General features: G+C 41.3%; 1 protein-coding gene across 13 annotated transcripts in view; it reads right to left on the minus strand.

The window, feature by feature from the left end:
* Nucleotides 1-26687, minus strand: part of PTK2 (protein tyrosine kinase 2) — a gene marked incomplete at its 3' end in the record, with an annotated part of 207235 nt that overhangs the window by 82317 nt on the left and 98231 nt on the right. For all 13 annotated transcript variants that reach the window (XM_084803037.1, XM_084803036.1, XM_084803034.1 and 10 more), the window contains 7 exons: nucleotides 21262-21316; nucleotides 17230-17370; nucleotides 16672-16749; nucleotides 10579-10686; nucleotides 7868-7985; nucleotides 6569-6599; nucleotides 1848-1900 (listed from right to left, as the gene is read on the minus strand). In XM_084803037.1, the coding sequence (XP_084659163.1) occupies nucleotides 1848-1900; nucleotides 6569-6599; nucleotides 7868-7985; nucleotides 10579-10686; nucleotides 16672-16749; nucleotides 17230-17370; nucleotides 21262-21316 (584 nt within the window). The remainder of the gene's footprint in view (nucleotides 1-1847; nucleotides 1901-6568; nucleotides 6600-7867; nucleotides 7986-10578; nucleotides 10687-16671; nucleotides 16750-17229; nucleotides 17371-21261; nucleotides 21317-26687) is intronic.

Below are 26687 nucleotides of genomic sequence, written 5' to 3' on the forward strand. Positions count from 1 at the left end.
AGAAGAGATCATTTCAGCAGTCTGTTAGAAGGATTTTATGAGTTAATTCATAGAAAAGAACATAAAGCAAAGACTAAAACACAAGAACACTCACGAAACCCCAGCCACTTACACATGGCAGCACAGAACAATAATTGTAGAACTGAGGAGACTCAGTAGGAACATCAAGAACTTCAGGCCAGCCTGGGCTACAAAGAAAGATTTGGTTTCAAGAGAAAAAAAAATTGGCCAACTTTTTCTTTTGAGGAGCAGAGGCATCTAATAGGAGAGGCTGGCTGAGAAGTAAAATGCAGAGCTTCGATGTTGACCAACAGTTGAGTGAAACAGAGCACTAGCCTGAAGAGTGAGGATATAAAAGCCACGGGGCCCAGCATCTATGTAACACCCAAAGGTAAACAACAGAATGATACTGTCAAGCTCATGAGGAAGTCTGAGCTCACTCTTGTGTCTGGGCACTGAGGGGACTGTGGCAAACATAGTGACCAGTCCCTGGGCTTCGCCTGCAGCTGCCCTTCCACAGGGCATACACATTTCAGTGCCTGGATGATAAGTGGTGCTCAAGCCTCACCCACCTGTCCTGTAGACCGTACTGAAGAATCACCTCAGAGGCTTAGACAATGCTTCTTTCCTCTGGACTCCTACTATGGCATGTAAGCCTTTTCCCTTTCACCACATTAAAATTTGTGGTGACTCACCACAAGCTGAACAAGAACCATACAAAAGGCTGAGAACACCCAGCAACCCTTCTAAAAGTCTAGGTTTCTTTCCAAGTCATAGTTTAGGCTCTCAAATGGCTGACTTGGCCTGAGGAACATGCAGCATCCCTGACACTGTCCAGTGAGACCAAATCCAGAATCAAGAGCTTTGCTGAACTCTGCCAGGAAATAGCTATTGGCTCTAGGCTATCAGAGCATGACAATATTGCCCACTAACACAGCAACTTTGCCGACTGTGTATCACAAACACAAACATCTGCAGAATGAGAGTTTGTAAGATATTTGTAAACAAGGAAGAGAACAGACAGATACATTATTATACTGGGAACCAAAAGAGGATCCAGAGACAACGGTGCAAAAATACAAATTAAATTTCAAGAAAAGCTGACTCCAAACAAACAAACAAACAAACAAACAGGAATTGAGTCTCATCTGTCTCATCCTGAATGTATCAGAGGTATTATTTTAGAAATATAACCTTCATGTTCACATGCACAGCTGATAACAGATGTATGTGGTAACATACACACATATGGACATTATGTGCATGTATGACAGTAGGGTATAATGTATGTTAAGGTACACAGCTGAAGTCCTTGGAAGGTGCCTTTTTCTGTCTCTCCCTAAAATTCTTCTATCTTCCACATTTTTAGGTAAGGAAAAGGGGCACAGTCACTTTGAAATTATAACCAGAAAGTCACTACACCAACAAATAGTTAAGATAATGCTGATGAAGTACCTTGACCACATTAAATAACCATTATGTTAACTGCGAAAGATGAAAACCATTTTTTAAAAAAATCACATATTTAAAACTTCAAACACACAATATGAAGTGTATTCTGTTAAATCCTGCTAAACTCTAAAGATAATTTATAACGACAACTTAAAAAGTTGAGGTTTCACTCTAAACAAAACATGGCACTGAAACAATCTGGAGTCCTACATATACTGGTGAGTAATATGGTAGGGTCATGTGCAGCATCTCTAATAAAGTCCACTTGGACAGCTACTTCACAATAGTAAAACCGCAGAGGGGCTTTATGTTCTAAGCAAATGAACACACAGAGTGGCATCTGCACTGTCCTCCTTACAGTTTGCTCTTCAAGGTCTCTACCAAAAGATCCTTACCTGACACCGAGACCGCATGTGTCCGCATGCCTTGCTTTTCGCTGTTGGCCAACCTACAACAGAGCAAACTAACTGTAAATACTGTCCTTCCCAGGACCAAAATACCCGTCCTTATTACCTAGGTATCTGCATCAGATTAGGAAGGCCAGGACCACTCCTGAAAGATTATATGCTAGACAGGTGGTTTGTTTTTTTAAACTGGAGTCTACTTTTTAAGACACTGATTATGGGCAGACTGTGTCAATGCCTCTAAGACCAGATATTAAAACGGACAACTGGGCTGGGGATGTAGCTCAATGACAGAGTACTTGTTTAGCACATGTGAGACTCTGGGATCTCCAGCACAGAAAAGAAAAGAAAAGAAAAGAAAAGAAAAGAAAAAGAAAAAGAAAAAGAGGAGGGGGAGGGGGAAAAAAGGAAGGATGGATCAACTTAAAAACTAAAAACAAACAAATGGAAATGATAGACTTGCCTGTACAAAGCTGCTCACAAAGGTGAATTAGAGCTATTTATATAATACTTTTATTATATAATGTAAAGGCTATATAGATTTTCTGCTTAATGCTAGACTGTAAAGAACTGCCCAAAAGTTGTAAAGAACCATGCAACTAAAAACTTTAAAACCTAAATTAAGCAAGATAGTTCCTGGTAAAGGCTCTTGCCACCAGGCCTGACATCTGAGTTTGCTCCCTGGGACCCACATGGTGGAAGGACAGAATGGATTCTTACAAGTTGTCTTCAAACCGATGCAAGTCCAGCACTGGGGAACATGTGTGCTCACAGATATGTATGTATACATATGTGTGCATACACAAATACATAATATGCACACTAATAAATGTAAAGAGGTAAAAACTAATTTATAAGCATGTGAATAATTAAGAAGTACATATACATTGCTATTTATAGTATCTGCTTTTCAGCAGATTGAAAAATATTAGTGACAATTAACAAAATACAAGTATACTTTACAATTTTTGGAAAGCACCAAACACAAGATAAAAAGGACTCCCACAGGTCGAGGAAATGGCTCAGCAAGTAAACATGCTAGGACTACAAGCCTGGCAGCCTGTGTCTGGTCCCTGAAACCTATGTAAAAGTAAAAGAAGAGAGAACTGACTTCACAAAATTCTCTTCTGATCTCCATGTTGGTGCTATGTGGCACATGCCCCCCTCACATCATGTGTGCAATGCAATCACACAATACGACTACCACTACTGCTACCACTACTACTACTACTAATAATAACAACAATGTATCTTTTAAAAATAGGAATTCTACATTTTTTCAGCCATTTTCTTGGTTTTTATTCTTTTTATTAATTTATTCTTGTTACATCTCAATGGTTATTCCATCCCTTGTATCCTCCCATTCTTCCCTCCCTTCCATTTTCCCCTTATTCTCCTCCCCTATGACTGTGCCTGAGGGGGATTTCCTCCCCCTGTATATGCTCATAGGGTATCAAGTCTCTTATTGGTAACCTGCTGTCCTTCCTCTGAGTGCCACCAGGTCTCCCCCTCCAGGGGACATGGTCAAATGTGAGGCACCGGAGTACGTGAGAAAGTCATACCCCACTCTCCACTCAACTGTGGAGAATGTTCTGCCCATTGGCTAGATCTAGGTAGAGGTTTAAAGTTTACCGCCTGTATTGTCCTTGGCTGGTGCCTTAGTTTGAGCGGGACCCCTGGGCTTGGTTTTTATTCTTAAGGAAAACCTCCTCCTACTCCATAAACATTTACTGTACAAGTACCAAATGGAGAATTTCCCTAGAATACAGGGTTTATACCTGAAAAAGATCAGAACTTAACCCACCTTATCTTTTTTTTTGCAACCATAAATATTATATATAAAACTGCGTTAACTACTACAAACAAAAACCACTGTATAAGGTCATATAATTTATTTACTGGAAAAACCTATTTCTAGTTGTAGTGTGGCTCAATCCTAGCACACACCTTTAATTTCTGCTTGAATGTTGTGAACATGTCAAGAGGCAGAACAAGCAACCAGTTGACAGGAAGTGAACATAGGACTACTAAGAAAAAAAAAACATTAAGAAAAGGAAGTCAGGAGGACAGATAGAGAGATACACAGGAAGTAGAGGGAAGAGAGATTCAGTTTGAAGGAGGTTGTTTGAAATGGCAGCATGGGAGAGAGGGCACTGGCTTAGAAAGATGGTCATCTCCGTGTTTTCTCTGCCTTTCTGAGCTGGCAGGCTTCAACCTGAGATTTTTGTTACAAACAACAATTATCTTTCACTAAATTCTATAGATACCTGGAATATATCTTTAGTTATAAAAACTGAAGCTATTGTCTGCCAAATCAGAGGTTTCTCTTCCACTGAAACTACATGGCTACCACATTGGGCACCAACTCCATTCTTTAGCAGGCAGGGCATAGTGTTGTTGAGCAAACTACAATGCTTGCTTGTAGAGGAATTTTTATCCAGCAACATGGCTGCTCTGATCACATCCAAAGACCATCTAGGTTTGTGTGATCCAGCTGGAATGCAGGCATACCCTTAGTACACACCTTCAATCCCAAACAATGAAAGTAAAGTTAGTTTATAGAAGAAAGCACCCAAGTTTGAAAGTGATGTTTAATTGAGACACAAAGTGACAAATCAAAGATGTGACAGAGAAAAAAGAGATGTAACTTAAGAGAGGCAGAGCAGAGGGAGAGAGGGAGGAGACTGGTTGACAAGAGAACAAGTTGGACACAGGTGAAGACAGAATGAGCCAGAGAATGAGGAGCCAGAATATCAGAAGATATAGCCAAAGTCACTATATGGCCAAGCAGAGCAATTCAGTCAGAAGTGCAGAGAAGCCAGTTTGAAATCAGTCAACTTGGTGAGGAGTTTGAGCCACAACAGCTGAATTGAAACAACCAGCAGGAGTTCAGAAAGAACTAAAAAGGGTGAGCTTATTGAGCAGTAAGTCTCAGAGGCCTAGAAAGATTGTATGAAGGCTAGAAGCTTCCTGGACTAGGCCTAAGTTAGCAGATGGAGGCAGCAAGCCTCAGAGATAACAATTACATCTGGTGAATAAAAGATACTTTTATACTTGCTTCTTCCTCCATAGCCAGAACACCAGGTCCCTGCCCATCAGCTTTTGCATCTGCTTGCCATCTGTCACTACTGTGGTAAGTCCAGTAGTAGAGTCTACTTGCTGTAAGGTCTGTGGAAATCACATCCTCAATATCTGATGAATTGATTTGGTTTCTGTGGCATCTGTTAGTAACTTTTAATTCATGCCTCCTTTGCTCATGGTTTACAGTCATGTTTAGAATTCTTATATAGCCAGATCAAAATGATTCCTTACACTTTTCCAGCTGCAGACACTCTAAGAAAGCACAAGCTGATGTCGTGAAGAGGAACACAGAGCAGACTATGTAGCTCACCAGCCCAGCTTAGAGAAAACTGCTTCTCCAGTTCCTGCTCACCCTCACAATTACGACTCCACAGGATGTGGCTTTTAGAGAGCTGACTGTCAGGAGAATGAGAACAAGCCAAGAAGACTATTTCCCAAAGTGTGGTTACACACTGACCAGATGTTATAGAGAAATGAAAAGGCACATCCTCCTGGCTCAGAGACCTGTGTTTCCAAAGTGAAGTACAAGAAAGCTGGGATGGGTGGAGCTAAGGCAAGTAATCAGGGTGTCATGCAGGAGAAATATTGAGAAAGGCCTGAAAGGGAGTTGGGAGAGAAACTCAACAAATATAATTTAGCGGAACAGAATATGAAAAACAGCAAAACTAAGGCTAGAGATGTCAGCAAGTCAGGTAGGCCCTGCAAGGCCATATGTCAGAAAAGAGCTTTATTTAGGACAGTCTGATGAGGGGCTGAAGAGGACAGGTGGATTCGGTAGACTTGCAGGTTAGAGCTGACAGGCAGTACATATCTAAATACCCTAGCACCAAGTCCCCAAGGACAAGCCTTTATAACTCTGCCGCTTCTTACTGGGTAGAATGTCAATGTGTCCTGAGGGACTCCTGGAAAATTACTCCTTGGCTTCCTTGGACTCTGCCTAGATCCTTCCCTATTCTGTAGTATGTCACACTTTTCTGTCTCCAATATAACTGTAAGCCTGAGTGCGCCTGAGTGCATCTTTAGCAAGGAGAAGCTGAGAAAGTGGCTACAGAAAAGAGTTTTAGCCCTCCTTGTCCCAGGCTTCCAGAGTTCCACTACTTTATAAGTGTGTGAGAATGAATAGCTTCTACTGTTCAGTCACCTGTTTACCTGAATGGCTAGAGTTTTGCCTTCATACCTTGGGCCCCACTTCCTAGCACGCTGACTAGGAATAATAATGTAATTTTTTTGCATTACTATTTGATTTGTTTAATTACATTAAAGATCAACACACCTCTTGTGGAATTTGTAACAGTAATATTAAATCACCAATTACTTCTCCTTCATTGTCCTCCCATTTTTAAGACAGTGATGACACCATAAAGTGAATGTCTAAGCCTCTTATTATCATAACCATCTTTAGATCCTGTGTAGATTTAAAATAAGGGGTAAACTAATTTTGAAACTTCTTGATTAAACCTGCGTTTCATATATAACTTACAACTTACTTGATTCATATTAAGAAATATGTTTTCTAGGTCCTTGAATATATGTAGAAATTTAATTTTTCAGAAAAACAGATAGTAAAACCTAATGATTTTCTTAAAGCTTCTAACAAAACCAAGTAAAGAAATTCACAAGCGAGCACTTACTTTGGTATTGATGGCAACGCCCGTTCACCTTCTAGGAAGAAAAAGGAAACAGATATGAGCGGCTCCTTGGACTTCTTTACGAGAATATGCAGCTAAGTTCAGGAAGGAGGAGAAGCCTTACTCTGGTATTTAGTGACAGTCCTTTAAGCCACGTGGTTACACTGATTCTATTTTACGTTAGTCTGGGTTTCTATCCTAAATACATAACAAACACAATTAGGTGTTGTGTTCACATTGTTGGAAAAATATGGTGAGTCTTAATACAGAGATATGATAAGTTAATAAAGCATAGTCTTCACAAATTATTTAAAGATTAAGGAGCTCTTAAAATCAAAGTCTAAGTGCCTTGCCAAAAGCCCGAACACTCTGCCTCTGATCAAATGGTTTACTAGTAACACCCAGAAACTATGCAGGAAGTACCATGGCACAATGTGTGTAGCTGCAGAGAGATTTGTCAGCATCCTTTCTTCCTTATACTCTCGTCCCTTACAGGGATCTTTCTGGAAACCCTGCATTCTGTTTGGCCCTCTTATGTTTCTGAGGCCCTCAGAGCCCACTGCCAAACTGCTCACCCTTCCCTTATCACCTCCAGGGTACCTGGCCCTGAGCTAACTCTCAGAGAGCTGTATAGTAAAGGAAGAAAACTAACTAGCTTGGGGTCTGCAGAGTAAACAGCCTATGACATGACACACAGAACACTGCAGGAGCTAGAAAGCCCAGGCTCTCCCTGTGTTCTACTGATCCACTTGTAATGTTTTCAAGGACAGCTTCAGAAATCCATATTTTCAGTATACACTTGTCTTTGAACCATACTTACAAGGTTCTTCTTCATGAGGAGACATGAACCTCATTGCTAGGATATTTGTATTCACTCAAATCCTTAATTTCGTATCTTGACATAGAATATATTTTGTTCCTTACCTACTCTAAGCTTTTCAAATGTATAGAAAAAAAAAACCACCAACAACAAACAAGGAACAAAAACAACCACCACCAACAACAACAACAAATAAAATCCCAACAGAATAGAAAATTCAATGTAAAAAAGAACTAGGAAGAAAATCTCTAGAACTGAAAGAACCAATGGCTAACTCAGGAGCTATTCTAAGTTAAACAAAGCCCTGTACTATGCACATCAGGCCAGCTTTGAGTCTGCAGGCTATGATATGGACCACTGTCCCTAGAAAAAGCATCACAACAATACATCTGTCCTTCATGTTTACAGTGTTATCAAGGTCAGAACCAGCTTATGGGGTGAGCTTGTCTTTCTGTGCAGCAGGAATGAAAATAGAATCTTACCTTTCTGGGGTCTGATGATGAAGGACTGCGTGGCTCCATTTACCAGCCGGCAGTATCCATCAATCAAGTCAGCCATGTTCTCTGCAATGGTTAGGGATGGTGCCGTCACTGTCAGAGGCTAACGGGAAAGAACAAGAAAGAGGCATTATTGTTCTTCCCAGTAATCAAAGGGACAGCTGCATCATGACATCACAATTCTGCATATACTTGAATACAGAGAAGTAGAAATGAAACATTTGCCAGATTTAAGTGAAAACAGGAAGTTTGGTATTTAAGGCTATCATTCCTGGGTAAACTGACAGAAGACACACCCAGCGCATAAGATAAAAAACACGGAAACCAGGGTTTACTTTTACAAAAGGAGTCAGCAAAAAATATTTTCTTCAGAGTGTCTGGCCTCTTGGGCACACTCTAAGAATTCAGGTAACAAGTTAAAGCACAGCTTATTCCAGAGACTAATGTGCAATAAACTTTTACCAAGCATCTTAGTTTTCTATCATTAGAGGAAATTGATACAATTTTAATCTTTCTGTATTCATGTTGCCCAGAGGCTTAAAAATCCACTCTCATATGAAGCAGATTGTATTTGATAAACTGCCTAAAGACCTATCTCTAAGTGTTATCTGAAGACAACAAAAACTGTATTTTATTCTCACATTCAAGTGTGTGCTGGTTCATATGGCTGTTTGCACTTGTTCAAAATGAATGGTTTGCTTCTCACACTTAAAATTCCTATCACTACTTGTAAGACAGCAAAGGGAAAGAGCAGTTTGAGTGGTGCACTGGATCTCTGCAGGAAACTGTAACTTGCAGCAAGTTTTCTATACTCCAGGTTAGGATCTGCTAAGCAGTTTCTAGATATTAACTTCAGATGCCTATTGTTTTTAACAAAATCTCAATCTTTAGATTTTACCAATGAAGACTTGGGAGCCAGATCTTGGGGGTTAAAAGCTGCTAGCTCAGAACCTTCCCCCTCAGCCAACATCCCAGAAGCAATGCCTCCTCTCCCATGACACCATCTCAAACAACCTCCTTCAAACTGAATGCCCTTCCCCTTCTGTCCTGCTGACATTCTCTTCTACTCTAGAGTGGTTTTCCCCTTAATAATCTTATGTTCACTTCCTGTCAATTGGTCACTTGCTCTGCCTCTTGACTTTAATCCTGTTGACAATATTCAAGCAGAACCTCTTGAATTAGAGCTGTGAGCTAGGGCTGAGCCATACCACAACTAGCAACAGCTTTTTCCAGTAAATACCACAACCTCAGGGTTCAGAACAGTGATCACATATCCTGCAACAGATGTCAGTGACTTAGAATCACAGGCAGGACACTGATGAAGTAGCCTAGTGAGGAGAGTTGAGCCATAGTCTCCAACTGCTCTTCAATATGCTTTGTCTGGAGGCCAGGGTCTTGTGTAGCTGAACAGTTCTTTCTTTTGAGACAGGGTTTCTCTGTGTAGCCTTGGCTGTCCTGGACTTGCTTTGTAGACCAGGCTGGTCTCAAACTTACAGAGGTCAGCCCACCTCTGCCTCCCAAGTGCTGGGATTAAAGGTATGCGCCACCACACCCCACAAACAGTTCTTTCTTCTCCCACTTATTATTTTGTTTCCTTTCCCTTTATTGGTGATTAGAGATAGGGTCTTGCTCTGTGGTTCATGCCTGAGAGCTGGCCTGGAATCTAGAGGGCTAGGATTATAGTGTGGACCACTGTGCCCCGCCTACCTATTTTTAGCACACTGTTTCAGGTGACATTATCACAATGAATCCCCAGAGAATCTTCTAATACTGTCGAGGATCAGCAGCACTCACAGCACACACACAATGCCCACCCCTAGCCCCGCCATCGCTGTCCTGAAATGAAACTCTCTCTGTATACCAGCTGGCTTCAAATTCACAGAGATCTGCCTGCCCCAGTCTCCCGAGTGCTGGGATTAAAGGCGATCACCCACAATTCTAACTACCTTCTGTCAGAGGCCATATTTCTGTGCTGTGGCTTAGCTGTACAGAAGCCATGCCTTCTGCTGACCTTTTGAGCTGCCCACCCCTGCTGGGAGAATCCTCTGTGTTGTTTAAGATGCTGGTCTTCGCTGGAGATTTTGCTGTACCTGGATGTTTGGATTACCTACTACTGTGAGACACAAAAGCAGAGAGCTTTTCCTTTTCTGGAGAATGCCTTCTTTTTGGTCTGCCTAAGGGGCTAGTGGAGGGAGCTTGTAACAAGAAATCTGGTGTATCTTCAGTATATATACTGCACCCTCTTGTAATAAAGCGGAGCCTTGAACAGAATCCATCTTGGCTTTCATATCCCCGTGTCTTTGTCCTTTTCTCTCCAATTTGTACCCCCTTTTTCAGATGGACCCTGGTTTGAGTATGTCCTACAGGATGGGACAAACTTCATTGATGTTTCAGAGAGGATTCCGATTATACTCATAGCAATAGTCCTGGTTTTAAAAATATAAGTACACCTTTCCTATCTTTAAGACATTTAACCACTGTTTTTAATCTTTATACATGAGGAAATTGTGAGTCTGATTACCCATCCTTACCCCACAGATCATGGTTTAGTTTTTGTTTTTTAACTTAAAATTTTTTCAGACAATGTATTCTGATCATGTTTTTTACCCTCTTTCAACTCCTCTTGGATCCTTTCTACCTCTCTACTCATCTAACTTCTCTTCTGGGTCAAATTCTTAAGGGCAAGATTCTCTTACCTCAGGGGCTCCAGCGATTTTGAGCTGTAGCATTCCTTTCCGGTCTTTGTCTTCACTGTTTGAGTATTGGATGGTCTGCACTTGGTTGAAGTCTGCTAGGTGTGTGGGCTTTGGAAGGAAAGGCAGAGTTCTTAGGCCACAGATTGGGCTCTGCTGGCTGCTATGTGACTCTTTCTAGCCCCAACCACAAGCCTAGTTTCCTCAAGAGCCTTGTCCAGTCAGACACTTTCCTCTGGTCAAAGTCATACAGTGTGGCCCTGGGGCTTTTTCCCAGGTCTGGGCATGCCTGACTGTGGTAACAACTTAAGGAGACCCAGATAAATGAGAGGGTAAGGGAAATCTCAGCTTCCACATAGGGGAATGAAAAAAGGAAAATGAACCATTGCCATAAACCACTTGTTCAGTTCAAGAACCCTGATAGAATTCTCCATCAGAGCAGATCATTTAAATAGTTGAAAAAATTATACAAGTTAAAAATATAGTATGTAAGCATTTACAGGACAATGTAGTGCTATAAGGAATTGATGGCCTATTACCAGCACATGTGCTCACATAAGTTACAATAGGAGCTGTAAGCAGAGGGCAGAAGAACAGGATACAAGGTCCTCGGCATGATAATAGGAGCTACTCACAACAAAATCTAAGCAGAAGACCAAAGGTTTTTTTTGTCTGTTGACAAAGTATTAGAATGTAGCTCAGGCTGGCCTCCGAACTACCTGCCTTCATTATCCAACTGTTGGCATTATAGAAATATGTCTTCCCAGTAAGAATCCACTCTATATACTCAGTAAAAATAAAGAGTCTTTAATAATAGTCAACAAATGGTTCTGGCTAATGCCAAAGGGAAACTAGCCTTAAACAGAAAAATTTACCAACTTATAAAGGCTGTAGGCTTATACATTCCATATGCTGTCATCCTTAAATGTTGTGCAAATTACACTTTGAACAATTTAAAAAGAAATGGGAGATTTACATAGCAAAGATACTGCCAGAATTATTTAAGTACATTAGTGGTTTCCCCCTCCCCCAAGTAGCTGTTACCCAGGGTCATCTTGCCCACCTGGCAGATTTAGCTTTCCAGATAAGACACAGGAAACTTGATTAATAGCAGACCAGGCCTGCACCTTTGAGGCAGATTATCTGATATGGGGATGGGCCTAAATGGCTGGTTGTAAACCAGGTTGTCTTCTTTTGTTATGGAAATGGTTCTAATCCAAGGTCAATCTTGGTGAATAAACATTAGCAGAAACTTTCTTAGCAAGCCTAAATGTCAATACTGGCACAAAATTTTCTTACAGTTTCTAACAAGTCTGGTAAGTATATCACTTATCTTTCTTTCTTTTTTAAAAATGTTATTTATTCATTACATATACAGCATTCTACCTGTATATAACTACTGCAGGTCAGAAGAGGGCACCAGATCTCATTATGGATGGTTGTGAGCCATCATGTCATTGCTGGGAATTCAACTCAGGACCTTTGAAAGAACAGCCAGTGCTCTTAACCTCTGAACCATCTCTCCAGCCCACCACTTATCTTTCAATTAGATTAGAGGGAGTGCTCCTTCAGCTAAATTCTATATTGTATAACTTAATATTTCCTAAGCAAGTTTATTAGTAAATCCTATAGAGTATCAATATTAGTGCTTCAAGTCTCTCCTGTGTCACTGGGATTACAAGTGTGGTGTGTGCCATCACACTTTGTTTAGATGGCATAATTTTAAATTATTAAAGGCATGCTATTAAAGCTTAGTAAGAACTGTACCACATAAAGTCACCCTGTATGTGTACATCGCTGCAGGTACAGTGTTAGACAAGGCACTGATTCACAAGCCTAACTCTAGTGACATACTTTCCATTAGTATGTTAAAATTTGGTTCTGAAACACTAAATGACTAAGCACATCCAAGGAAAAAGACCTACAGAGAATGTTATACAAAATCCATCCAAAGAGAATCTACTGGGCCAGACATCGAACCATGCAATAAGTTTGGCAGTGTGTTAGACCAGGAAGAGACACTGGCATCAGTGCAGCAGAAAAGGAGAACAAGAAGCAGATGACAAAAGTAATAGGCCAAACAGGGGCAAACAAGTTAGATCACATAAATATCTGTGCTGCCAAAATTTGTTGCTCACATGAAATATGCACAACAGTGGCAGAAACCTATCAACAAAGGTGAGCATTTTCTATGGGCTTACACTGTACAAAGAAGGATAACCACCTCAATTTCTTAATGTCTTTACTTTTCCCCACAGCGATAATCATTACTACCTCACCAAGAAAGAGACACAGACACAGATATGAAAAAATGAACCCAAAAGTCGTAAAGCCAGTGTCAAGATGCTAGCAACTTTGCAATGCACTCTCAGAAGAAAACAGTGGCTTTTAAGCCCTCTAAACCCCATTTTTCATCAACATCTCTGAACAAAATGTAGGGAGACTTTTCCATCTAGGACTATGTACACCACCAGAGATAGAAAAGAGGAGAATAATGTAAAATATTAAAGAAAAAAATCTTGCAAAAAAGAAAAAGAAAAAGAAAAAAGGCTACAAACCAAATCTAAGGAGTGTAAGTAAAAATCATTAAGTCACAACCACCTGGACATTGTCAAGCTTTTTGAAAGGCCAAGGCATTTACACTTCATCCCCCTGGACTCAGCATTCCTGCTTCTGTGCTGTTGCCAGTGCTGTTTCTGCATCTGTCCTGAAGCCTCCGTTTCCACGCACCCATCCAATAGATGAAAAGTGTGGAGTGTTATCACCAGCTGGTAGCACACTGTGCCCTTCATCTAGTCACTGATCACTTGGGAATCTTAGCTAGGCTGGCTGTGTTTTTCCTATTTGTAGTCAGTCTTAAGCTAAGGAGCTTTTAACAAAAGCATTTATTACAAATACCTGGCTTTTATCCCTTTTTTTTTGTTGTTGTTGTTGTTGTTTTTTGAGACAGGGTTTCTCTGTGTAGACTTGGCTGTCCTGGACTCACTTTGTAGACCAGGCTGGCCTCGAACTCACAGCGATCCGCCTGCCTCTGCCTCCCGAGGGCTGGGATTAAAGGCGTGTGCCACCACCGCCCGGCTTATCCCATCTTTTGATAAAAAGAAATTCCTAATTTCTATTTAAAATAATTTATCAAAAATTTTACTGAGTTACTATTTTAATATCCTGTTTTAAATGTCACATCCATGATGAATGTGGTGGTGCATGTCCATAATCCCAGCACTAGGGAGGAGGCAGAGGCAGGCAAATATGAGTTTGAGCCCAGCATGGTCTACCTAATGAATTCTATCTAGGTCAGCCATGGATACACAGAAACCCTGTCTCAGGGAAAAGGGGTAAAATGTCCTTGCCACAGTCATGAGAAACTCTTGTTTTTTTCTAAACTATCATTTTTACTTTTCATGTGTGGATCTATAGTCCATTTGGATTCAAGATCTTGTCACACTGAGTCTCAGGGTTAGATAACCATTCTGTTTTCTCCTGCAGAATTTATTGAAAACTCAACCAAAAATCCCAAAGTCAAGACAGTATGGAGAAGTAACTGAAATGCAGTGAGAGTTCTGAGATTGGTATGTTTAAAATAGCAGCCAGTAAGAGATTTATTTAGGATGGGGGAAAAAGGGACAACAAAGGAAAACATTTCCGATTCCTAGACCCGTGAGGAGACAAGTCACAAAGAAAAAGACGTATGTGCTGGTAACACAGGCATAGGTAAGAAGTGAACCCAAAGAGCCAGGCTTCCATTCCCAGGATGTTTGCTTTACATTGACAGAAGAACAAAAATGCTTCCAATTTCTGCAAATGTAAAAGTCAAGCCAAGTATGGTAGCTCAAGCCTGTGATTTTAGCACTTGAACAGTCAGAAGCTATTCAACAGTCAGAGTTATTCACACTGCGTGTGAGGATGGCCTGGGCTGGTTACACAATCAGTGTTAAGGAAAGGCCAGTCTGCGATACAAAGTGAGACCCTGTCTCAAAACAGCAGTAACAGCACCAAAACAAAAACATAACGAAACAAATGAAACTGACAAGAACTGTAAAAATGGTGGAATCTAGAAGTAGGAAAACTACTTGCTCACACTATGAAGGACAGAAGTTTCCTATCCTTTCTGAGAAACAACCTGGCAACTTGCTTTCAAACTAAAATGCTTTGCATGTATTCAGTAGTTCTAGCACTTGGAATCTCTTCTACCAGAGAGAAAGCAGCACTTTCTAAAAATACATGCAAAAGAACACTTCTTCTGGGCTCTGAGGAAAAGGCTAAGACTGCTTGGTGTGCAGGCATGAAGACTTGACCTCAAATCCCCAAAACCCATGGGAAAAGGATAGGCATGGCCATGCATGCCTGTAACCTCAGAATTGCAGGGGAGAACAGTGGACAAGGCAGGCCGACCCTGGGTGTGCACAAGCCTAGCCAGCTTAGCCAGTGAGCTTCATGTTCAGTAAGAGACTCTGTCTCTGGGGGTTAAGGAGAAAAGTGATGAGAAAGCTAATCACCACTGGCCTCTGCATGCACATACACAGACACATGTACCTATCTACTTAACATACAAAAGTGAATGAATGAATGAACGAACGAATACTTATGTCAACATGATCTTGGGGCAGAAATTGGAAAAGTCTGGTGACTGAGACACTCCCATTTGGTCTCAGAAAGCCATCAGTGCCAGGAGGACTGGAAGGCCAGTTCACAGGCAAGAAGATGCACAAGAGGGAGGATGTGTGCTTGAATAAAACCATTTCCATCCAATAGTTAAGAAAGCCGGGCGTGGTGGCGCACGCCTTTAATCCCAGCACTCGGGAGGCAGAGACAGGTGGATCACTGTGAGTTCAAGGCCAGCCTGGTCTACAAAGCAAGTCCAGGACAGCCAAGGCTATACAGAGAAACCCTGTCTCAGAAAAAAACTAAAAACAAAAACAAAAAGAGTGAGGAAAAAAGCACAAAACAGCTGCTGGTCACTTACATGTGGGCACAGTGGGAACAAGAACTGCCTTTGAGAAAGGACTGTAGGGAAGAAGCAAAGCAGAGTAGGAATGGAAAGCAAGGAGTATATGTGGAAAGTCATACAAAGCACAAATACAACCTTGTGATCAGAAATCCATACCAGTGAAAAGGCGTACCTGCTACTGAGGAAGACCTCAGAACACACTGCCTGACTGCAGACTCAGATCCTCAACACCTTGCCACTCACTCTGTAGTCATCATTATGTGGCACCGATTCCATGTATGCCTGACTGAGAATTCCATCAAAGAGCTGCAGTCTATTTGGCCCTCCTTGCATGTCCCTGGCTGGCACCTGGCACAAGCATGTGCTCAGCTGCATTTGTTGATGCACGTAACAGGAGCACATAGCAGTTGGATAACCTGAAGATTTCTCTCTGGCCAGCATTTTTCCTCAATGAGGTAAGGGCAACTTGGAAATCAGAATTTTAAATTATGATACATATTTTTTTGTAATTAGCTTGTAAAGATTAAAGAGAAGGATTATCTAAAAAGTAGGATGCCAGTACAAATACACTAAAATCACATCTAGAAGTTAGTTTAAAAAAAAGAAAAAAAAAAAGAAAAAAGAAAAAAAAAAGAATCACCGGGCCTGGTGGCGCACGCCTTTAATCCCAGCACTTGGGATGCAGAGGCAGGCAGATTGCTGTGAGTTTGAGGCCAGCCTGGTCTACAAAGCGAGTCTAGGACAGCAAAGGCTACGCAGAGAAACCTTGCCTCAAAATAAACAAACAAACAAACAAACAAATAAGAATCATAGCATAGGTCAGTATAGAGTGCCTGCCTAAAATGTACAAGGTCCTAAATTGCAATAAAAAAAAAATAATAATAATAAGGCCTCAAGGTAAGCTGGAACAGCCCCTCTAGTTTTCACTCATCCACCTAATTTGTCTGATTCATTTCCCTTCAAGGCTAAGGAACTCCAAAGGCAATAAACTAAAGTTTACGTGTTTCCTACACCCCACCTGAGCAAGAAGATCATGTAATGAATAAAGGCATTTCCTTGCAGAATACAGTCTCTCATGTGAATGCTCTGTTCAGTCCTCAACTCCACTCCACAACCAAACCCATGAGTCCTCCAAGGAGTCAACTTACATTGCAGCCCTTGTCTGTCAGGTAACTGATCCCTTCTTCTGGGCCGATGGCCAGTTCCACGGAAATAATCCAACTTGACTTTGGAAGGACAAACAAGGAGAAACAGGTGCCAGAAGGAAAAAAATGATTTTAGATATGGAGCCATGAATACATCAAAGGACTTGGGTTGGGAGACGACTTGGTTTGCTATTAATCTAATCTAACCAAATAAGATAAAAATATTTATAACTTCATTGACCTAGGATCTACTAAGCCTGGTCACTCTTGAATCTAGGAAGCCATTGTTTTCTCTAGAAAGATTATCTCAACAGGCAAACTAGCCCTAGGAGAACAGCTAATCAAATTGCAGACCAGAATAAAAAACATCTACTTATGAGTACAGGTACACAAAGATAATTTTATTATCTAATTAATGCACTTTCCCCCTTATAATTAAATATCAAAGCAGTGTTGTTGTTGTTGTTGTTAAAAACTATGACAAACTAGTTTTCCTTTTATCAGAAATGTAGGACAAGAAAAAACTAAACTAGTCTCCATCTTCCAAGGTCCCATACTTACTCCAAGGGCACACTTGAAGCACTCTTTGTCAAATCTGTACACTGGAGAGAGAATCTCAAAGAATTTCAGGATGCTTTCTTCTCTGTTAAGGTTGGCAAACTGCCTAAATGTTTGCTGGATCAGTTTTCTTAGTGTTTTGGCCTGAATGATAAAGTTAAATATGTTTTCAAGTCAACCAAGAGAAAAAACTGCAATCATACTCATACCATTTACACTACTTAAAAAGCTCACTTGCCAAATAGCTAGTAGAGCACTAAGTGCTGTAAAATCCACTTTAACAAACTTCGCCCTGTGGCCAGTTTGAAAGGTACAGTTGAGCAACACAGGGCTTTATTCCTTCAGCAGAAGTTTAAGATAACAGCATGCATATTAAACATGTGGCACATAGTCATTAAACCATGTGCCACAGGGGTGCGTGGCCAGTAGCAGAAAAAGTGAAGACATATACAGGCACTCACATGTTCCAATACCATTTCTTAAAGTGCATAGACAATTAACTTTAAAAGTCTCTTGTTATTGGATCTAAAAAGTAGAGTTTCAGAAAACTTTCTTCAGAAAAATTGAAGACATACAGCAAGGAGGAGGATCTAAAAAAGCACTCATTCAACACAATACAAATTGTGGTATGTACTTTCACAACCAATATCTATGAAAGCTATAAAACATTTCTATGATCTAGTTTAGGGAGGTTGAAATCCTATCTTACTGTTATACAACAAAGACAGCAGTCAATCTGTTCACCCAGAACAGATGCCTTTAGAAGAGAGCTCATTGTGGCTTCATACACACACGTACAGAAGAAATAAAACCCACCACCTGTAGTGTTTTACTTTACAATCACTGGCTTCTGCTCCCGTTACTCATTAGAGTGCTGTCTTTATATAAATACGTGGGAATAGAGACAGGGCTTCCTAGAGAGTAAGCTCCTGATCTTCAGTGTGTGAGACCCAGGGAGGCAAGGAAACAGTAACTCCACATTGAGTTCTGAGGACAGAAGACCAATGTAGGCCATGGCATGAACTTAGCTTCTATACGGCTAACAGTAATTATATACTTCCGTGGGTAACTTTGAATAAAGGAGTGGTACTTTCTGAAGTAGGTTTTGTCAGGGATGCCAACGGTAGGGGGTGGGGTGGGACTAAGTTGGAGGTTTCCCAGACTCACATTTTCCTTGACCACTCTTTCTGCTTATGTTCCTTGGTTTCCAATCTGTCATGCAGATTGCTATTGAGTTGTCCTTATCCCCTTCTGTGAAAGATGCAGGCCTCTTGGCCCAGCACTTATGTCCACAGACAGCACTGGCCATAGAGATCACACCCTGACTCAACTCAAAGCGTAATCAGGGATGAGCCCTCACCACTCAACCAGATATAGCTCCCAGAGAAAAAGCATGCTGGAATGGAGCAGGACAAAAGAGGTCAGGAAGGACAGAGCTGGGAAAGGCCTGAAGAGTGTGGTGGCAGCAGGGCAGATGTCCCTCTCTCTGGGCTATTCTCCAGTTTTATTTGTTTTTAAGGTTGCTGTTTGTTTTTTATTCTTTGATTTAAACAGGATCTATCAAATATGCCATATACCTGGTACTAGATAACTTCATTGTGTGAAAATATACTATATGAAGACAAAAACAAGACAGTAACTATAAAATTACAAATTAAGAAAGAAAAGCAAGCCCCTTTGATACTGTGTACGATCTAAGCTAGAAGACATGTTTTCCATTTCTGCAAGGGCATGAAGAAGGAGGCCAGAGCAAGAGACCACAGAACATGGGCAGGCTCCACTAAGTTTCCATCAGCATCTGCCTCACACCCATGGCCTGTACTCACATCCCTGTTTTGAATATAATGATTGTTTGTAAACCTAAAATAGTGTCTTAGACTCCCCAAAACAGCAGTAATACTTGGGATGGTTTTTTTTTTTACATGTGACAGCAGCTTTCAGAAGCCAGCAAAGGCTTTATCATTTGAGAATCACTGGCACATAAAATATAGCCATTAAGTGAATGTTGGCTGGAGTATCTTCCAACTAATAGCAATGTCAAGTTGCAGACACTGTGGCTTACCCTGTTTCAATGACTCCACAGTCCTCCTATTCCTGAGCTGTCTCAAGCTGGAATAAGGGGGCTTCTGTTCCATGCCTTTGTGGTCCTCACACTGAACAATACAGCAATCCAGATAAACCAAGGTTCTACCTACTCCAGAAGACTGCCAACACTCCTAAGGACCATAATTGCCATTTTTCAGCTAATCTGCAAACCTTGATTTAAAGCTCTTTCTGCCAAATCTAAGCCAACTTGTAGAGAGGACAGCATCTTCTACATTTGTATTCCCAGTCCCTGCCACCCTTATACGATTGGGTTCTGTGACAGACAGGGACCAGCAAGAGATAGAGCCCCAACACCTCTTTCCAGTGCTTCACTAATAGAGCCGAAACTCAACGGACAGTTTAAAAGTGCAGTAGCATCCCTAAAAAGAGCCCCAAATACTACAAAGGACGCACTTTCTTATTGCTCTCCTTAAGACCTACTGCACTTCCAGAACTCTCTACATTTATTTTCCCTGTGATATGACCAAGAACTGTTTACAGTAGGCAGCATGCTGTCAACCTCCAGAAGGGGAGGAATATAAACCTCAAGGCACCACGGGAATGGGTCTGACAGTGGCCGGCACCAAGGCATAGACACAGGGCTTTACCACAGATTGCACTTAAAAGTACAGTGACCTGCCAGCACGGACCACATTCAGAAAACAGAGTCTAGCTCTACTGGCAAGAAAAGAAATCCATGCCTGTGAGTCCAGTCATGCAGTAAGAGATACAGAACTCAATCTTTCATCATGCTTAGTAGCATGCTAAACATCTTCTCATGCCAGACACATCTATGGAACTCATCTTCTAAGAATGTATACAACTGACTTGCTGGCTCTTCACAGACAATATATGTCAGAAGCTGGTGCTATTTATGTTTCAGAAGTGGAAACTGATCATTTATCCAAAGTCATGGGTGATTTACACTGACGCCAGGACTCTTAACAAGATAGTTTGGCTATGGAGCCAATTTTCTGAACTAGAACTAAACATTATTTAGTATGTATGCCTTAGCTTTAATAGGCCTTGGGTTAATAGGATATAGAGAAATATCTTTGTAATAGTAAAAAAATAAAGGTAATAATAGCCATTGTTTATGAACTGCTATTTGACAGGTACTGTATTGATATGGACATTGATATGTTACTTGTTCGTACTATCCCCACAGAAGAGTCTTCACTGTAGAAATAAGAGGTCATGCCCCACACTGTGAGGCTGGCAAAAGAACCCTTCACAGACCAGATCTATGTTCTCCCACTGTAAGCAGGTGTCTGGAGGTGTGCTCTGGATTGGATGGGAAATAGCACTCAGAGCTCGGAGTGCTGTCTCCAATGATAGCCATGTTGGAGTCGGTCTTTCTGGAAGCTACTTCCAAAGTTACCATCACAAAAACCACACATGTAGAGTGCCAGCAATGCAAACATGCACACAGGTGACAGGGACATAGACACACAGAGAATGCAGCACACACATATACACCAGACAAAGTGAACAAACACACTAGACCTAGTGGCACATACACATATACACATGTACATGCGTGCACGCACACACAAACACAATGATACAAACGGGATGCAGCAATGTAAACTCATGCACAGGATATAGAGACATGCATCTGTGCAGGGATACAGCAATATACACACACAGTGCTTATGATTCACTATGATTCCTTAAAACAGTATTCCTTTTCTTCTGTGTATCAAAATATAGACTTTACAAAGCCTGGCGACAGGGCTGCAGCATGAACTGTTTCTAGTTTTGCACTTAGGTGGTTATTACAATCATCAAGCAAAGCCATGGTGCTTTTGCACAGTGAGCTTTTCCCACTGCAGCTTTACCATGCGAATGGGAAACGCACCATTTTACTTTCTCAATGGAAAGTTTTCAATAGGAAAGGGATACAGTCGGAGACTCATATTTGTTTATGATGAAGTAGATTCTAATTACCTTGACAGAATCCAGTAAACTCTTAGGAAAAAATCGCTTTAAACCAACATCTTTTCTGAAATATAAAAAGAAGCATATTTACAAATAATACCATCAATCAATAATAACATACATGAAAGAACACAAAAGCAGTTATGTATTCTTCTGTTTGTTCAGATAAACAACTATAATCAAAGTCCAACCCATAGCATATTCATGGAAGAAGATGGATAAATTATTTTGGAGCTATGTACAAAAACATGATTACAATTCATTTCAACTTCCTCTCTACTGCTGAAGTCCTGTTGGAACACTGTCTCACTGCAAATGGCAGTATGTGATAAAACTGTTCTTTCTCAGGTATGGCATAGAGGTTATTCTTAAACACATTAGTTCCTCCTAGGTATTTTAGAGAAACTAGCCTAATTAAGACATAAACTGTCAGCCAGGCATAGTGGCATGTGCTTCTAGTCCCAGCACTTGGGAGGCAGATCTTTGTGAGTTCAAGGCCAGCCTGGTCTACAAAGTGAGTCCAAGATAGCCAAGGGCTATTACATAGAGAAACTGTCTCAAAACAAACAAACAAACAAACAAACAAGACATAAACTGTCAGAACACGGTCCAAGAATGGAGTTGTGTGAGAATTCTGAGTGCTTGGAAGATAATAAGACAAGAGTCAGAGGCTGAGAGATGGCTTAGTGGTGAAGAGCACAGACTGCTGTTCCAGAGGACCCAGGTTCAATTCCCAGCACCCACATGGCAGTTCACACTGTCTATAACTACATGCAGGCAAAACACCAATGTACATTAGAGGGAGAGAGGGAGGGAGGGGGAGAGAGGGAGGGAGGGGGAAGGAGGGAGGGAGGGGGAGAGAGAGAGAGAGAGAGAGAGAGAGAGAGAGAGAGAGAGAGAGAGAGAGACAGACAGACAGACAGACAGACAGACAGACAGACAGACAGACAGACAGACAGACAGACAAGAGTTTTGTGACCTCAGTTTCTTTGGAAAGTGCTTTCGTGACCCTTTCAGGTATAGCAGATAGAAGTTTACCATTGATTACTGATTACAACTGGCTATTGTTATTCGTTTATATGCCTCTATGGAAAAACCTGATTTTGCCATATGCAGTTTGTCTACCACATGCAGCTTGTCTGTCACATGCAGCTTTTCCTTGTAACTGGACATTTTACTCATGTATAAGTTGTCTGATATTCTAAATAAAGTCTGCTACTGCATAAGACTTTAGTTCACCTCATTTTTAGGCCCAGCTCTCCCAGGCTCACACCATCTCTAAAATAGTAATCAGTAAGCTCTTCAAAGAAAAGAAAACTCAAATGACTAGTCCTGGCTCAAAAGGTAAGTGTCTAGGAAGGAGTGTCAGAAATACCAGAAATTTTGCTAAGTTGGGTATACACTCAAGCCTGTCATCATTATTAAAAACCTCAAAACACTTGGTCCAGAAACAGATCAGAAAGTACAGTTTGGGCCTGCTTTTGAAATTTACCGCCTACTTTGGGTGCTGAACTAGCAATTTGTCCACTAGATGGCACTGTGTTCCAGGAAGATGAAATGTACCTTTAAAGACATGGGATCAGAAAATCATGGAAAAATAGAAAGGGACCAATGAGAAAAGTGAAGTTCAGGTAACGTACAGGTTTTTTTTTCCAGAGAAAAACTAACTACTGAATATAAAATATCAATAAAAAGGTTGATTCACAATCTATAATCAAAAGCACAGGAATCCTGTATGGCTGACATTCCATCCAATTAAACTCATTAACCTATAACCTGCACAGGCAGCACCTAAATCAATGGACTCCTTGATATACAATTTATCACATCCAAAAGTCAGTCTCTTGGCTCTGGCATGCTGTTTTCTGGTTCTGCCTGCCAGTGAACTGTTCTAACCCCGATGCACTGTCTCGCTCTAGCTATGTTTAAGTCCCCTTCTTTCCCCTTTGAGAACCGCTGTGTCTAATATGATTAGTGGATATGAAAAGTAGTGTCTACCAGACTCCTCCCTTTCCTTGTTTTCTCATTAAAAAGCACAGGGTCTTTCAATGTGAAAAACTTTGACACTTTACACTTTGACAGTACTACTCTGGCATAGTTCAGGGGCCAAGGCAGCCTCTCTGATGATGGTAAGGGACAGAGTAAGCACTATACACACACACACACACACACACACACACACACACACACACACACACACACACACACACGCGCGCGCAATTGATGTGTCATCTCAAAGGCATTCCTCCCTGCTGTGTGTCTCAGCCAAGAGTCCCTAATAGTAAGGCAGAACCTTCATAGGACCCTGGCTGCCTTAGAGAAGCCTGGATGAAGAAGTAAGGTTGTCCATTCCCACTGCATACAGTGGTTAAGGATGTGTTCGTTTAGAACCCTAAAGATCAGGGGGGTTTTTTCCCTCTGAAAATACCCTAGAAGCCCTTCCAGTCAGGAGAGCTTTGGCCTGGAGTACAGCTGTTTGGTGCAGGAGGTGTGACTGGCTGGATGGCAAGCTACGGAGCTGAAGAGAAGTGTTGTGACCCAAGAGACTCTGGAAACAGTGGAGTACCTGGATAGGTGATAAGTTCATGGGAGAGAGGGCTGATCTAGCCTTGTCAAGTATCGGTGACCTCAATACTTGTGCAGTGTTGAGTCCTGCCCCCAACCCAAGGTAACTTTATATCACACACTTATCCAAGGGATACAGATTATCTAATAAGAATCAGATGTCCATTAGAAACCCATATAGATCCCTATGTCGATGCTGCTCAAATTCTCCTAGGCAAAAGAGACAACAAAAACAATATAGCAAAACACAATACAAGCAAAGATGATTAAAGTGGTTTAAAAGGCAGAACACTTAGAAGTAAAATGCTGCAGAGGGAAAAAGACATTTTCCTCAGCGGTGCTGCCACTGGGAAGTTGCCCATGTTCCTTCTTACCCAAGTGCTTGTTAGTATCCGGACTGGTTGAATTCTCCCTCCCCTCAAAAACAGCAAAGTGAGACATTAAGGATTGTAGGTGGTAGGATTATAACCTCAATAACACCACCTCAGATGTCGGCATGTCAAAGTGTATTAGTACTTTCAGTGTGACTCTTTTCTCTAAGCCTGTGGCCTCCTGCAGCAGCCACCTTCCGCCTCTTGGCCCTCATTTTCAGATGTCCATGGAAGTCTCACCTAACTTCCATCAGTGTGTTCATCAGGGATGTGAAGGAGCAGGTGAAGCTGGCCCCTCACTGCCACATTACTGTTCATCAAAGGAAAGGCACTGAAACAATGGATGTGCACGTCTGTAATCCTAGCACTGGGGAGGCAGAGGCAGGTGGGTCTTCTGAGTTTGAGGGCAGCTTAACCTAGAGCAAGTTCCAGGTCAACAAGGCTACACAAAGAAACTCTCTGTCTTGAACTCCCTCAGAGAGAAAAAAAAAAGGCACCCCAGTTGAGCTATGTTTGAAATAACAAAAGGAAAAGTAATGAAATCTTTAGTTTATGGGAAGGAAAAAGAAAAACAAACCACAAGTATCCAAATAGTGTGTTCCTACAGTTACATATTCACCTTATTATTTTATTTATTTATATTTTTAAATTTTTTATTATTAATTTATTCTTGTTACATCTCAATGGTTATCCCATCCCTTGTATCCTCCCATTCCTCCCTCCCTCCCATTTTCCCCTTATTCCTCTCCCCTATAACTGTTCCTGAGGGGGATTACCTCCCCCTGTATATGCTCATAGAGTATCAAGTCTCATCTCGGTAACCTGCTGTCCTTCCTCTGAGTGCCACCAGGTCTCCCCATCCAGGGGACATGGTCAAAGGTGAGGCACCAGAGTACGTGAGAAAGGCATATCCCACTCTCCACTCTAGTGTGGAGACTGTTCTGACCACTGGCTAGATCTGGGTAGGGGTTTAAAGTTTACCGCCTGTATTGTCCTTGGCTGGTGCCTTAGTTTGAGCGGGACCCCTGGGCCCAAAACACCTTATTATTTTAAATGTTATAAAAATCACTCTTTTGAAATGTGCTAAAATTAAGAGGTATTTGTAATTACCATTTATCTTTAAATTTTCTTATAGTAGTATCTTATCAAGTATATAGACTATTAAATGATTTTTATTCTTATGGAAAAAGAAAAGAGAGATCTTGAAGTTGGTAATGAACAGTTAATATTCTGAATATGCACACCTTTTCTGTACTGAAAAAGTATATATAAATTGTAAAGGCTCTGAGGTACCCAGGCTGACTTGGTACTGTGCAAGCCAGGAATAACCAACAGAAGTCACAAGCATCTCCTTAGCTAACACCATTCCTAGGGCACAGACCAGCCACTGAAGTATACATGGTGGAAGATAAGATCAAAGTGACGTGTCTGTAAGTATCTATAAAGCACTGAGAAAATTAACTGCTAATCTAGAAATGAGGAAACAGGCTGAAAAGATGGCTCAGTGGTTAAGAGCACTGGCTGCTCTTCCAGAGGTCCTGAGTCCAATTTCCAGCACCAACATGGTGGCTCACAGCCATCTGTATTATGATCCAATGCCCTTTTCTGGTGTATGTGAAGACAGCATACTCATATACATAATAAACAAACAAACAAACAACTTAAAGAAATAAGGGAAACTAAAAGAAAGATTCCAAGATGACAGAATTTTGCCACCAAAAACAATCAATCTATCTATCTATCTATCTATCTATCTATCTATCTATCTATCTATCCACATACACACACCTTCTAAGGCTGGGCACAATGGTCTTGTAATCCCACAGGAAAGATGGAAGCAAGGGGATCTGCAGTTCAGGATCATCCTGAGCTACAGACCAAGTCCAACATCAGCTAGGGACTAGCTCAAAAAGCCAAAACCAACAAATAAACATTCTGGGATTTTTTTTCTTTTTTTCTCCCTCCCCCCCAACTACCTACCCCCAGGGAGGCACGTTTCTTTGTGTAGCCTTGGCTTTCCTAGACTCACTTTGTGGTCCAGGCTGGCCTTGAACTCACAGTGATCCACCTGCCTCTGCCTCCCGAGTGCTGGGATTACAGGCATGCGCCACCACACTCAGCCTTTAATAAACATTCTTATAAACAACCTAGTTTATGGAGGAGAAAAAAAGACAAGAATTGTGGTACATGTCTATAATCCTGGCTTCTTGGAAGCTGACAAAGGCTGTGTGTCTGTGTGTGTGTGTGTGTGTGTGTGTGTGTGTGTGTGTGTGTGTGTGCGCGCGCATGTGTGCGCGCGCACGTTCACCTGTGTACACACATATAAACGAATAACGAGTAATGTCTAAAAGCAGCCTGAGACTGAGATACTGTAAAGGTGTTTTGGTTGATAAAGCTAATACAACTTTCAGGTCTGCAGAAATCTCTAGCTGTACACAAAAAGCCCTATAGGAACCTGTATTGAGACTCATGCTTGAAGCTATGTATATTGTGCAATAA

Source organism: Acomys minous, assembly GCF_964271855.1.
Source record: "Acomys minous genome assembly, chromosome: 12".
Lineage (NCBI taxonomy): Eukaryota > Metazoa > Chordata > Mammalia > Rodentia > Muridae > Acomys > Acomys minous.